The 14,567-nt window shown below is 41.6% G+C and overlaps 2 protein-coding genes across 4 annotated transcripts in view; one reads left to right on the top strand and one right to left on the bottom strand.

The window, feature by feature from the left end:
• Positions 1-14,567, bottom strand: part of LOC126282247 (uncharacterized) — a 362,102-nt gene that overhangs the window by 123,570 nt on the left and 223,965 nt on the right. The window lies entirely within an intron of this gene.
• LOC126282254 (uncharacterized) lies at positions 7,101-10,069 on the top strand. The gene is made up of 2 exons (XM_049981852.1): positions 7,101-7,334; positions 9,827-10,069. Exons 1-2 carry the CDS (start codon positions 7,145-7,147, stop codon positions 9,949-9,951), a joined length of 315 nt encoding a protein of 104 aa, XP_049837809.1. The 5' UTR covers positions 7,101-7,144; the 3' UTR covers positions 9,952-10,069.

Raw genomic sequence — 14,567 nt, 5'->3', positions numbered from 1 at the left:
TGTTGCAGTTCTTTTAGTTCTTGGTGAGAGATACATTTTTTCTCCACATCAGTTTTATAATAATTTCACTGAACGAAGGCAGAACTAAGAATTGGCATGCTGCAGCTTACAGACATTACTCAGACTTTCCTTACATATTTAGACCGGAAAGGTACTTACATCGCATGGAATAGCCTGATTTGGATGACAAGAGGTAGATTATCGTCAGCATCATACAAGAAAGAGTCGACAAATTTTTCTGGGTGCTACACCAGTAAGATTACATCATGGACAGAAAGAGATTCCAAAATCGGACAGTGGATTGTAAGGCGTACCCAGGAGCAGATATAAACTCAGCTCACAATATAGTAGTGATGAAGAGTAGGCTCAAGTTTAGGACGTTAGTCAGAAAGAATCAATGCGCAAAGAAGTGGGATACGGAAGTATTAAGGAATGACGAAATACTGTTGAAGTTTCCGAAGGCTGTAGATACAGCATAGATACGGCAATAAGGAATAACTCAGTAGGCGGTACACGGTACAGTTGAAGAGGAATGACATCTCAAAAAGTGCCATCACAGAAGTTGGAAAGGAAAACATAGGTGCAAAGAAGGTATCTACGACGAAACCATTGATAACAGAAGAAATACTTCGTTTGATCGAGAATGGAGGAAGTACAAAAATGTTCCGGGAACTCAGGAGTAGAGAAATACAAGTCCCTGAAGAATGAAATACATAGGAAATGCAGGGAAGCTAAGACGAAATGGCAGCAGGAAAAATGTGTGGATTTCGAAAAAGAAATGATTGTAGGAAGTACAGATTCAGCATACAGGAAAGTGAAAACAACCTTCGATGACATTAAAAACAAGGGTGATAACATTAAGAGATCAACTGAAATTCCACTGATAAAATCAGAGGAGAGAGCGGGTAGGTGGAAAGTATACACTGAATGCCTCTATGAGGGGGATGATTTGTCTGATGTGGCATAAGAAGAAACAGGAGTCGATTTAGAAAACATAGGGGATCCAGTACTAGAATCAGAATTTAACAGAGCTTTGGAGTACTTAAGATCAAATAAATCAGTAGGGATAGATGACATTCCATCAGAAATTCTAAAATCATTGTGGGAAGTGACAACAAAACGACTATTTACGATGGTGTGTAGAATGTATGATTCTGGCGACATACCGTCTGACTTCAGGTAAAATATCATCCACACAGTTCTGAAGAGGGCAAGAGCTAACAAGGGTGAGAATTACATCATTATCAGGTTAACAGCTCATCCATCCAAGTTGCTGACAAGAATAATATACAGAAGAATGCAAAAGAAAATTGAGGATGAGCTAGATTATGATCAATTTGCCTTTAGGAAAGGTAAAGGCACGAGAAAGGCAATTCTGACGTTAATATTCGAAGCAAGACTAAAGAAAATCAAGACACGTTTATAGGATTTGTCGACCTGGAAAAAGATGTTCGAAATTCTGAGAAAAGTAGGGTAAGCTATAGGGAGATATGGGTCATATACAATATGGACACAGACAAGAGGGAATAATAAGAGTGGGTGACCAAGATCGAAGTGTTCGTATGAAAAAGGATGTAAGACAAGGATGTAGCCGTTCGCCCCTCTTGTTCAGTCTGTACATCGAGGAAGCAATGATGGAAATAAAAGAAAGGTTCAGGAGTGGAATTAAAATTCAAAGTGAAAGGATGTCAATGATATGATTTGCTGATGACATTGCTGCCTCGAGTGAAAGCGAAGATGAATTACATGATCTGCTAGAAAGAATGAACAGTATAATGAGTACAGAGTATTGATTGAGAGTAATTCAAAGAAAGACGAAGGTAATGAGAGGTAATAGAAATGAGAACAGCGAGAAACGTAACATCAGGATTGATCGTCACGAAGTAAATGAAGTTAAGGATTTCTGCTACATATTCATTAAAATAACCAATGACGGACAGAGCAAGGAAGACATCAAAAGCAGAATAGCAATGGCAAAAAGGGTATTCCTTGCCAAGAGGAGTCTACTAACATCAAATGTCAGACTTAATATGAGAAAGAAATTTCTGAGAATGTACGTCTGGAGTACAGCATTGTATGGTAGTGGAACATGGACTGAGGGGAAACCCGGAACAGAAGATAGTCGAAGAATTTGAGATGTGGTGATATAGACGAACATTGAAAATTAGGTGACCCGATGAGGTAAGGAGTGAGGACGTTCTGCGCAGAATCGGAGAGGGAAGGAATATAAGGAGAAGGGACAGGATGATAGGATATCTGTTAGGACATGAGAGAATGTCTTCCATGGTACTATACGGAGCTGTAGAGGGCAAAAACTGTAGAGGAAGACAAATAACTGAGGATGTAGGTTGCAAGTGCTACTCTGAGATGAAGAGGTTGGGACATGAGAGGAATTTATGTCGGCCACATCAAACCAATCAGAAGACTGATGACGAAAAAAATGAAAGAAAAACACCAGAATACTTGCAGAACACACACTAACAACACTTATCACTTATTTGTTGATGGGGAAGAAAAGAGGGATCCTGCTTTACAGCGTCTATTACGAAGCGCTAGGGCCCACAGTGCTCCACAATGTTGCCTGGTCGTGGGACAGATTTCGCCCACTGGCTCATTCAGGCGGTACAATTGCGACATGTATTTGGTATTGCACATCACTGTAGTTTTCTTGGGAGTAACGACATCATTCTAATTGCATTTTCCACTGGTTTTAACGCTTAATGTTGTCGTTGCGATTGAAATCTTGATGTAAATCAGATGTAATACGGCTATAGATGACAAGAACTGCAGCCAATAGTTTGCCATGATGGCGTGGAATGGAGTGCCGCAGTATGGATCTGTCGGATGGCCAGTTGCACTAATGAGACGTTCTTGTCAATATTCACAATTGCTCAACTGTCTTCTTTCATGGCTGCTACAGGTAGTGGGAGCAACTAGATGTTACCCACGCTGGAATGTGCTGACGGCGCCACGTTGTTTCGGTTGATGTTGTAAGGAAGGCATTAGCTCAACGACACACAATATCACTCTTCACTAGTAGCAGTCTGGTCGGTGTTGTCCGTTCTGCCACTGGAGGGAAGCCGCATGGTTACTACGTTCACAGGGTGCTCCTATGTACAAGGTGGCCAGAGTCATGGTGAAGTGTCCCATTATGGCCTTTTTGTGAGAGGATAACCAGCGATGTCAGTGTCTGTCAGTAGAAACAGGCCGTCTGGCCGCAGCTCCTGTTCTCCTAAAGTTCATGGATGTTTATCAGCTCACTGTCCCAACAAGTAGACCTACAGGGGCTCTATGGCAGAAGGCACCTTAACATTCGCTTCCATGAAGGGGTAGGCGAGGTCGCAGCAGCACTCAGCAGCCAAGACCTTCAGAGCAGGCTAGCTGTTCCATCGTAGGTTGAAATTATATACGTGGGTTGCAGATAGTGTCACCTGTCCCACTTTGGGGCTCGTGAATCCATACTGGGATCTGAACTATGGAAGTATGAGTATTTGCATCATTCAGTCTATGGCATGTACGTTGTTATTGGAAAAGACTGAGTGCTTGTGCTCTGTTTTTCTGGACCCATCAGAGTTCTGCACTGCGCCGTGTCGCCCCAGCTCATCTCTTCAGGCTTCAGTTTGGAGTTTTCACAGTGACTGCTGGAAAGTCACTCTTGCATACGACCTACACACTGTTGCTTTATTTTGCATGGTTGACAGAATCACGTTATGCTCCTTTCCGTGTGAGGTCACTCTGGTGCATCGGCACCTTGGTCGCGTGTGGCAATATTAGCTCGGTGGAGTGCCCTCCGTACATGCCATTTCTGTTGTTCTTCCTGGTTTGTATCCCATTCTACTGGGTAAGAATTATTGAACTATATGAGAAAATTAAATTAGTTACAAACTACAGAGTGGACACAATTTATTCAACATTTGAACATCACCACAGACATTCAGATTTAGGTTATGAAATGGTCGATATACCTGCCATCGTTGGCGATGATATGCTGCAGATGAATAGCAAAATTCTGTATGAGCTGCTGAAGTGGCGGAACATCGTTGCTGCCAGTGACGTCCTGAATGGCTGTTTTCAGTACAGCACTGGTTTTGGGAATATTCCAAAACCTTCTCTTACCGTCCGGTAGTCACTCTGCTATCACCGAATATCGCATTGATTATTCCGTGACCGGACATTACACATCGCACAGTCAGGCCAGTTGAAGGTCAAGAGACTTATAGATCAGAAAATGCGGATTCTCAGTACCCATATTGCTCCAATTTCGCTTATTGCCGAACCCATCTAAATGAAGGTGGGCTTCGTCGCTAAATCAAATCATATTCGCATACTAATTCCCACCATGCGACGGGGCCGACAGTGCAGTTTGAAGGTCCTAACGCAAACTTTTCAGAAGCAATGACGGTTTTATTTCATGTAGTTCAACAATGGTCATCGTATATATATATATATATATATATATATATATATATATATATATATATATATATATATATATATATATATTGTAGTCTAAATTGGTTTCAGCTCTGATACCGACCAGGGAACACTTTAACAATTGCTCCACCAGCCTGCAATATTATCCTGAGGCGTAACAGTCCCATGTCCTTTAGAAAGTTGGCGTGGAATTTTGCTTTTGGTGTTCTTGGAAGAAACATCACGATTTGCAGCTGTGACCAAAATACCTTACACACAGCGTCATCTGTCTATGCAACGCTATTATCGAGTGCTAAAACCTCTGTCTTAATATACTGTTGTTACTATGCTTCTACTTTGGTTTGCTGCTTTGTGCACTATCTCGCAATCGAATTCGCTCTACTTTAATGCCCACTGCGTCACCAACTGAACTGCTCTGTCAGTCCCAACAAACGCTTCAATGCGGCATGATCCATCACTACATTGAACACTTGTCTATAGAGAAAGCAATGTATGTTACAGATACCATAGATAAGTGCTAACATGTCCATCTACATTGTGGAATAATTCCACTCTGCTTTAATCAAATGTCTGGATGCGTATCGCACTGACGTCAGTCCCTGTTTCAAGGTGTGAAACGCAGTCTGACAATCGGCTGATCACTCAATTATTTTTCTTTCGTCAATTATATGTTCAAGGGCTGCGTAATTTCAGTCAATATCTGACAAAGTTCCTACTTTAATTTCACGAAAATGTATGTAATTTGACTGAGTTAAGAAAATAAATTATGTTTTAAATTATTAGTGAGATTATAAATTCATGAAATATTGTACAACCATTTACGAGATGAATTCGAGACAATATGTGAGATAAAGAGGATACGTTCAGTGGACAGAATTTGGTAACATAACGCTATAGTATTGAGGGGTTAAATCATATGCATTGAGTTTCAGATCCATAGGATCAGGAAGACCAACAAAATCCGCAGCGTTTGACGAGATTGTTCTAAGACCATCCTGAGCAACATTCCTGCCGGATTATTCTAAAGGAAGTCGGAGTGTTGCGCCACTAAATGATATTAGTGTTCCCTGGATGCTACAAGCACCAGAGTTGAAACTAAGGCTGTCTACTATGAGATATATACAATGCAACGCCAACATAGAAGAACAACGGAAATGACACTTTTCCTGACAGATTAAAACTGTGTGCCGAACTGAGACTCGAAATCCAGACCTCGGCCTTTCGCCGGAAAGTGCTCTAGCAACTGAGCTATCCAAGCACGACTCATGCCCCCTCCCCTCCCGCGCAGGAGAACTTCTGTAAAGTTTGAAAGGTAGGAGACGATGTATTGGAAGAAGTAAAGCTGTGAGGACAGGGCGTGAATCGTGCTTGGGTGACTCAGTTGGTACAGCATTTGCCCGCGAAATGCAAAGGTCCGGATTTCCAGTCTCAGTCCGGCACACAGTTTTAATCTATCAGGAAGTTTCATATCAGTGCACAATCTGTTGCAGAGGGAAAAACTCATTCTGGGAATAGAAATGATATTTAGATATGCACTTCATCGATTTAATATTGCCAATGCAGCAGGCTGTCCTCAGAGGGAAGTTAACATCATGTCATTCTGCCAACCACGTACAACGAAGTAACAGTGTGTAAGTTATATGAAAGCAGACAGCTGCTCTCATAAATTTACATAGCACGTTTCTCACGCATCACAAGCAGTTTCTCAGGATTAGACTCAAGAGCTGTTTGTTTCATACCACAATGTATGCATTTGTGACTAGGAAAGTGACAATTCATTCTGATGTTGATGGTGGGCGTCAGTTTGGGTGGTAGGCGAAGAGAAAGTTTTATTTTTATACCTGTCAGGGGGATGCAATGATGTGTTTCTTTTATCGTCACTCTATACACGAGAATTGAGAATAGTAATGAAATAAATCTGAAAGAATGGCTCCTGCTAATACGTATGTGAATCCTTGTTAGAAGCTACCACCGTTGATAGTATTTGTCACAGTGGATGAAGCACTGAGAAAGAAAGTGAAAGAAAGTTCTTAATATGGAATGTAGTTATAGGGCACCAGGCATCAGTACGGGTGTTGACAAGCGCATTATCAGGTCGTAGCTAATAATAGCGGTCTATAGATTACATAATACAAACTTAAAGCTCAGAAGTAATGGAACAAAGTAAAAAATAGTATTAAGTGTTGCTAAAATGGGATAACGAATTGTCACATAAATAATCAGAGAATGCACTGAATAACATTGGACAATTTCAGTTAAATGTAGAACATGATAATGCGAAGTAACAACAACAAGAAGTACGTTAATAGTAAATGAATCAATTCTTTGTCCTTTTTAAATTAGTTATTAAGACGACTGATTACTCTTCTATATCCTTGTTCCTACAAAAGAAATAGGTTTCTAATTCATGTCTACAAAGCTTAAGATACATCAGATGTTTTTCATGGTTCGACTGTATTTATCAGCTGTAGTACATCCAATTTTGCTGGCGTCTTTTAGAACCTTGAGATTCGAGTTTTACTATCGTGTCCTTCAAGATATTTCTGCCATTTAGATACGGCTAATCACATATTTCGAAGTATGCCCCGAGTAGCTGTCCTTGCTTGCTACACTATGAGCGATAAGTGTCCGACGCGCCCTATAAGAGGAAGCCGGTGTGCTCGGTTGTGGCACTTGTAGCAAGGTCCTCAACTTAGAAACCACTACAGCCATGAAGGTAGCCCTCGTCCTGCTGATCTCTGGCGTGTTGCTTGTAGCGTACAGCACGCCGCTGGCTGCTGCAGACGATGGAGACGAAGTGTTCGAAGATGACGACGAGACTGACAGCTTAGCAGACGAAGACGCTGACGACAGCGGTGCTGACGAGGGTCTAACTGTAGAGAGCAGGAAGGCAGTCAAAGGTAAGCAGCAGCTCAAGTTGACAGGCGGTGCACAGCTCTAACCATCATGATTGCACTATTGGCTCCCCCAGGCAGGCGCTCTGACATTGTGAATGTCTGCAGGCAGCTCAAGGGCAGCATTCACGTTGTGGTGATATTGCAATTGTACGACTAGCACGGTTCTCAATATGCTGAATATGCTGCTACATTCAGTCACATTTACCTTTAATATGGATTTATGGCCCATTAAAATACTCACGCTTGCTAAGTATTGACTCATGTTGAAAGCGCATTAGGTTTACTTTTGTGTCATGCTGAAGGGCTGTCTACTGATCACTATGATTCCTCACTTCCATGTAGCTCAACAGCATAACAACTAGCGGCAAGTAACACATTAGCAGTAGTCTCCTACGTATGTTGGTGCTAAATTTGAGCTACAGATTTGTGAGACAATTTGTTGCTGAATATAAGTAACAAAAATCCACGTACCATAAGCAATGCGAAAGAATGATGCTGTCTTCAGCACAGCAATTACAACATTAATAACAATGTAACAAGCATGCTGTCAATGTAGAGTGCTGAGATATACTCTGAACACTTATAACGGATCTGTCCTTTTGGATAATTGGAATCATTGATGAGACATGTTCCTAATATCCGTATTGACTGGGAAAAGACATCGATTCTAAACAACAAATGAAATAAAAAAGGTAGAGTCTGTTATAACCGAAATGTCATTGTTCTACTACTTCAATACAAAAATAGTTGAGAGAATATTGACAGATACTAAATACAGCAAATTGGTTAGCGAAATTTCAAGTAATGAAGTAACATATTTATTAGTTTAGATTGTAATGCTTAATGTAAATGGTTGCCAGTTCATGGTGTGAGCGAAAAATGTTGTATAGTTGTTATTAAGTTGGAAAAGTATTTACACAATAGTTACTTCAAGCCAGTGAGGTGGGAATGGTCCCAACACTTACTTGAGCTCAGATCCAAACTCACAGTTAGCTACATGAACTAAATGTAATCATGAAATCAGTAAAACAAATTACATTAAGCAATGAACTTGACTCCCAGTTGTTTGGCACTCGGTTTGCATAATAAATAGCTTCGCACAGCTTGCCACAGCGCCTACTGTTAACATTTCTACAGTTGTAATCGTTCCTAAATATTTTCTGTTAAGCAAAAATGTCTTTTCTGCATAATACTTTCATTAAGTAACCACTGATTAACTTTTCCATAACAGTGTTATGTATTTTGGAAATGAGAGCAGAAATTGTTGGTCACACAAGGAAATGAGATTTTCTCGTTTACAATAATGAAATTAGTTTTTTGTAATCACTGAATATTAATACTGGTTTTTAAGTGATGATTTCGCTGATCTCTAACGATCAGATTTAGTAATTTTTTAAATTTTGTTAATTTTCTCATTTTTAAACAAATTATCAAAATTAAATTAGGTCAGCAGTTTTTGTCTTTTTGTCTTCAATAGTAGCTCTCAGTTATAATTAATAATGACAGGAACCTAGTTGATAACTGTTCAAGTTTTAGCGCTTGCGCTTGTAACACAGTAAGTTGGTAATTATTCACAAAATGAAACTACTACGTTGGCTAGCCTGGACACACTTCTAAATATGAAAGTTGTTCTTGCCTTAACTCAGTGAGTGTCTGCTGGTGCTGCGAAAGATAATAAACGCCACAATCCATGGCAACAGACTTGTCTTGTCGTCGCTTTGCAATACACAATTTATGATCCACAGCGCTCTTCTTTCGTATTAATTTCAATTCATGCTTTTTGCACTGTTTCCAGTTAGCACCATAATTACGCCTGGTCACAACACATATTTCTTCCAGTTTGGTACTTTACGATGTGCCGCTGGCAGCCACTATGCTTGAGCACATGTGTGAGACTCTACTTCACTGCAGCATCTGTGCCCAGTGGCAAGTTCCCTAATTCAAATACATTCTCTGACAGCTCACTGTAGCAAACTGCCCTGACTGGACTAGCGTATTTGCTACGCGTTAGCACATAATTCCTTTCTAGATATTGCATTTAAATTACACAATCACAATCATTGATAAGATAATATTTACGAAATAGTGTCAAAATGCGTTACATAAAAATGTACTCCTGTTCTCACAATTACAACATTATTGCTGCGAAACTTTCTTGTGTGAGACATTGTGTTAGGGTATTACACACTGTATTCACGTATGTTCCTTTTCAATTGGTAGACTGTTTTGTTTTCAATTCCTACAGTTTTATTTTCCACAGGGCTCAGTTACCGTGTGAGTTACATGATTACAAATATAGTTACCAGTGTTTCACAAATGAAAACAAAGTAAACATTTATGTGTCAACCACTTCTTAAATACGAGTATAAAAAATGCACATAAAATTCAAGCTTAGTGTTTGCAGCCGCTGTAGACAGGCATTGCTGTAATGACGACTGGAATTTTCTGGTGAGACTCTTTCTTGATCATCAAGTCTGTCCTTCATTGTTGAGCAGGTGCTCACGCCCGAGCCGGCCACGCGAAACACGCGCGTGCAGGCAGCCGACACGCTGCGAGCAGAGCTGCAAACAGGCCCCACGCCAGGTCAGGCGCCGCCCGCAAAGCCGCCCACAGCGTGTAGCCGCCGCTGCTGAGGGGGCGCCACACCATGGAGGCGCAGTCTGGAGCAGCTCACACTGTCCTGTACTCTACACCGACACGGCAGAAATAAATCACTACTGCTCTTTGCAGAAAATATATGTGTTTATATCAATACTTTCAGCATTCAATACTTTCAGCAGTACAACACTCGTGGCTGCCTCATCGCGGTCGGGAAGTGGGGTTGAGGCAGCTTCAGTTAAGTTTTTAAAATATGACGACACTTGGTGTATTTGTATTTTTAGTTTGACAACGTCCATAATGGACAAACATTAGTAAGTGTAATTCTGAAGAAGGTTGGGTTATCTCAATTGAAACCTAGGTAAATCTAGGTAACTCCGCAACTGAGGCTGTTAATTTTGAATTTAATATGTGTTTATTACTCAATGCCTTATAAATGTAAACTCTAGCACACTCACAGGTGACAACTGAGAAGAGGAAAATACTGCGAAAGTTCCAGAATTTTCAAAACTGCTGCAGTTGCTGCAATGTAATACCGTCATTATTCCGTTTTTTTTCCCCGTAAGATCTTCTCTGATGTAAATGGCACTTTGTTTTTATGTTTTATGAAATGCTTATATACAGTATACAGTACGGGGGTAGAAGCAGCAAAAGATACTGAATCTCCTGTTATGGACAAGCAATGAAAAGAGGAATTTACAAGAATTTTACTTCTAATTGTTTACTAGTTACCATAAAATTTGCAAACCTATGTATACAATCTCTTTAATGTACCATGCAAGGATGAAAGGAAAATTTTAATTTTGGACTATAATAGTTATCATCAAAAATCATTATTGAAAAATAATGAAGCAATAGGTGTGATAGGTAATAGCAGGACACAGGGTTGTTGGAGTGGATGGACCAAACCTAGTTTAGTGTACAATATAGCAATATTCTGTGTTTCCCAAAACATAAATGCTCTGTGCAGAGGGAAAAGCATAGGCATGCAGATCCAAACAGCTGGCAAACACACACACACACACACACACACACACACACACACATATATATATATATATATATATATAGTGTGTGTGCCTCAATTCAAGAGAATGATAAGTCCTTTTAATGCAAACTGAGAGGCGACACAATTACAGTAATATTTATTATTTCAAAATTAAAATTAGGATTTAAGTCTAATTATAATAGTTTCATCATTCATAAGCAGAATGACCATCAAGGATTCAATCAATCAATCAGTATCGAAAGTTACTACAGTGAAAATCTTTTAAGTGAGTTTTTAGTTTGGTAAACCTCCATCCCAAAGTAACCAGTAGAATAAGAACTCTTTATATCTTACAAAGTAAACAGTATGACTTAAAAACTGTAGTTTGAAGAGAATGTGTTTTCTTACAACACGCAAATGCATTGTGACTCTTCAGGCTTTCCCAGCGGATATGCTGTAAATAGTCTTCACGGGTTTGCCACCTTGTGACATTGTGCAAATTCCACAATATTTCCTCAGAGAATCTCTCTGGCATCTTCAGGTCGTTCGACCTTGCTGGTGGCTAGGTACGACTGACGGTATCCGCACGTCAACGTCCTGTATATGGAACACGCGCGCGAAGAGTGCGCAGGTGGGGAAATCACGCATGCGCAATGCTTTGCAGGTGTATAGTCCCATACTAAAACTCCCTCTGCTGAGGTTCGCAGAGCGCCCTCCTGCTCGTGAGCTGTACTCTACATTTACTGACAGTGTGGCCAGACGTCCCTCTCTAAAACACTACACTAGACCAGTGTTGCGACGGTTCTGTTGATGAAAAAAACTTAATTTTCTCGACGTGGTTTAATAGCAACCAATGCACGATTCCAGCCTGTGCTCAATTGAAATCTTGCGTCCCTATTGATGACATTATTGGCTGTATGGATATGTATTGCTTCCTTATTGACTCACTCCAAGAAAGATGATGCTGGGGATAAAACTTCCGACTTTTCACAAATCATGCGATGTCCTGTACTCAGATAGTCTTCTGCAATTGCCGACTTTTCCGGTTGACGTAGGCGTCTATGACTCTCCTGTTCATCACAGCGTTCTTGTACTGTGCGACATGTCTGGCCTGTGTATGACGCCCCACATTGACAAGTAATCTAGTACACACCGCGTTTCTTCAGGCGAAGGTCGTATTTAACCGAACCCTACATGTTCCTCAATTTTGTAGATGGTCGATAAACTCACTTAATCTAATATTTTCTCAGGACTATTCAGACATTGACGAGATAATAATAATAGACAGCAAAAAGGCCAAAGTGGTGGGTGTCTCCATATCTTTAAGATTCCTTGTCAATGTCGGGCAGCATATACAGCCCAGTCATGTTGCACAGTACAAGAACGCAGGGATAAATCAGCCCTACATCAACCAGAAAAGTCGGCAGTTGTGGAACACTATCTCAACACAGGACATCACATGATTTATTTACTGTGATTTTACACATTATACAAAAGGTGAACTGGCAGTGGCAACATTACGCCGTTCTTCAGCCACAGGCAGTACAAAGAGAAACAATGAAGACATGGAATAATATAACATAACACTGGACAGAAAACAGTAGACACAGTAACTAAAAAAATACGGGGCCGTTCACAGGTGGAGTAGAAGATAGAAAACGGTCAGCACTGTACACGAACACTGACGACTGAGAGAACACACGTGAACGATGGAGCGTGGTTTGGTGAAAGCACTGATGCACAAACATGACGACACACACACAGAACCGATGGCGATGATCTCCGGCGCGCTAATGTTCACGTGATGTGTGCGAGTCTGGGGACCTGCCAAAAAGGGCAAGAAGGTGGGGGAGGAGGGAGAGGGGAGAGTGCAGATGCCAGTGGCAGTGGATATGGGAGGGGGAGGAAAGGAGGTACGGGGGGTAGGGGAATCCCGGGAGGAGGAGGGAGGGAGGAAGAGATGCTGGAGGGAAGGGAGAGAGGGTGCCCTAAGGAACCACAGGGGGGGAGAAGGAGGATCGATATGAGGGGTAGATGGAGGGGATGAGGGCATCTTCAGGGAGGGGGAGTTGATGGAAGCCACCTTTGGAGAGGGTATGGAGAGTGGAGAGATAGAGAGCAGAAGGGATGTGGGAACACAGGCGCAGCAGCAGACGGGGTTGGGAGAGGATGGGAGAGACAAGCAGGTGAGGGGGACGAAGTTTATGGGAGGTGTAGAGAATCCGTATCTGTTCGAGGAAAAGGAGGAGGTATTGGAACAGAATAAGGTCATACTAGATCCGCGTGGGGGAGGGGAGACGGATGCATTAGGCGAGGCGAAGAACATGGCGTGCAATTATTTGAAGGTATTCGTAAAAGATAGGAGGGGCAGAGATCCAGGCAGGGTGGGCATCGAATGGTTTATGAAAAGTAAGTTTTATCCCCACAGTAATGTTTCTGTAAATGTGTCATGACGGAAGCAATACATACCTCATAAGCCGATAATATTGTCAACAGGGATGCGGCATTTCAACTGAGCACAGCCTGGAACCCTGCATTACCTGTTGTTAAATCACGGCGAGAAAATTAAGAATTTTTCAAAATAGACCGGTCCTAACACTGTTCTAGTATAGTTTCTTAGAGAGTGACATCTGGTTGCATTGTTAGTACCCACGTCCGGCCATCCTGATTTGGGTTTTCCGTGATTTCCCTAGATCATTTCAGGCAAATGCCGGGATGGTTCCTTCGAAAGGGCAAGGCCGATTTCCTTTCCCATCCTTCCCTAATCCGAGCTTGTGCTCCGTCTCTAATGACCTCGCTGTCGATGGGATGTTAAACACTAATCTCCTCCTCCTGCGTTGTTAGTAAACAAAGTGTACAGTGTACTCGCAGGAGGGCTGCTCTGCGGTTTTCGGCAGAGGGCGTTTTACGAGGTCTGGAACTTTAACAGTGGCAACTAATTATTTACAGCTCGTACAAAATAGATACATGTTTCAAAGTTTTACTGACCTTCAAAGTAGTCACCAGAATTGTGTATAGCCCGTTGCCAGCGATGTAGAAGTCGTAGGATACTCTTAGGAGAACCAGTTGTGTTGACAGTTTTAGCGGCGCGGTCTATAGCCCGACGAATTTGTAGCAGTTCTGAAGCGAATGCCGTGAAGTGTTTCCTTCAGCACATAGATCGAGTTCAACTCGCAAGGGCTTAAGTTAGGGGAGTGCTGTAGGTGGTATAGACCTTAGCAGCCCCATCAGTCAAACAAATCAGTAACAACTTGCACTGTACGTGCTTGAACATTGTCCTGCTAAATGATGGTCAGGTCGTGCAGAAAGTGTCATCACTTCCGCCTCTGTGCTGTTCATTTTTGGAATACAACCTATGACCAGCTTAGCTGGTGTTCAAGTACGTACAGTGTAAGTTGTTACTGACTTGTTTGACTGATGGGGCTGGTGAGTGCTATACCACCTACTTCACTCCCTTCTGCGAGTTCAACTGGATTTCTAAACTGAACTGCTACAAATTCGTCGGGCAATAGACCACGCCACTCAAACCGTCAACACAACTGGCACTGCTAAGAGTAACCTACAACTTCGACATCGCTGGCAACGGGTTATATACAACACTGGTGACTGCTCTGAAGGTCAGTAAAACTTTGAAACGCATATCTACTTTG

Source organism: Schistocerca gregaria, chromosome 7, assembly GCF_023897955.1.
Source record: "Schistocerca gregaria isolate iqSchGreg1 chromosome 7, iqSchGreg1.2, whole genome shotgun sequence".
Classification (NCBI taxonomy): domain Eukaryota; kingdom Metazoa; phylum Arthropoda; class Insecta; order Orthoptera; family Acrididae; genus Schistocerca; species Schistocerca gregaria.
The sequence above is the reverse complement of the archived record's forward strand: the minus strand, read 5'-3'. Positions and strand labels throughout refer to the sequence as shown.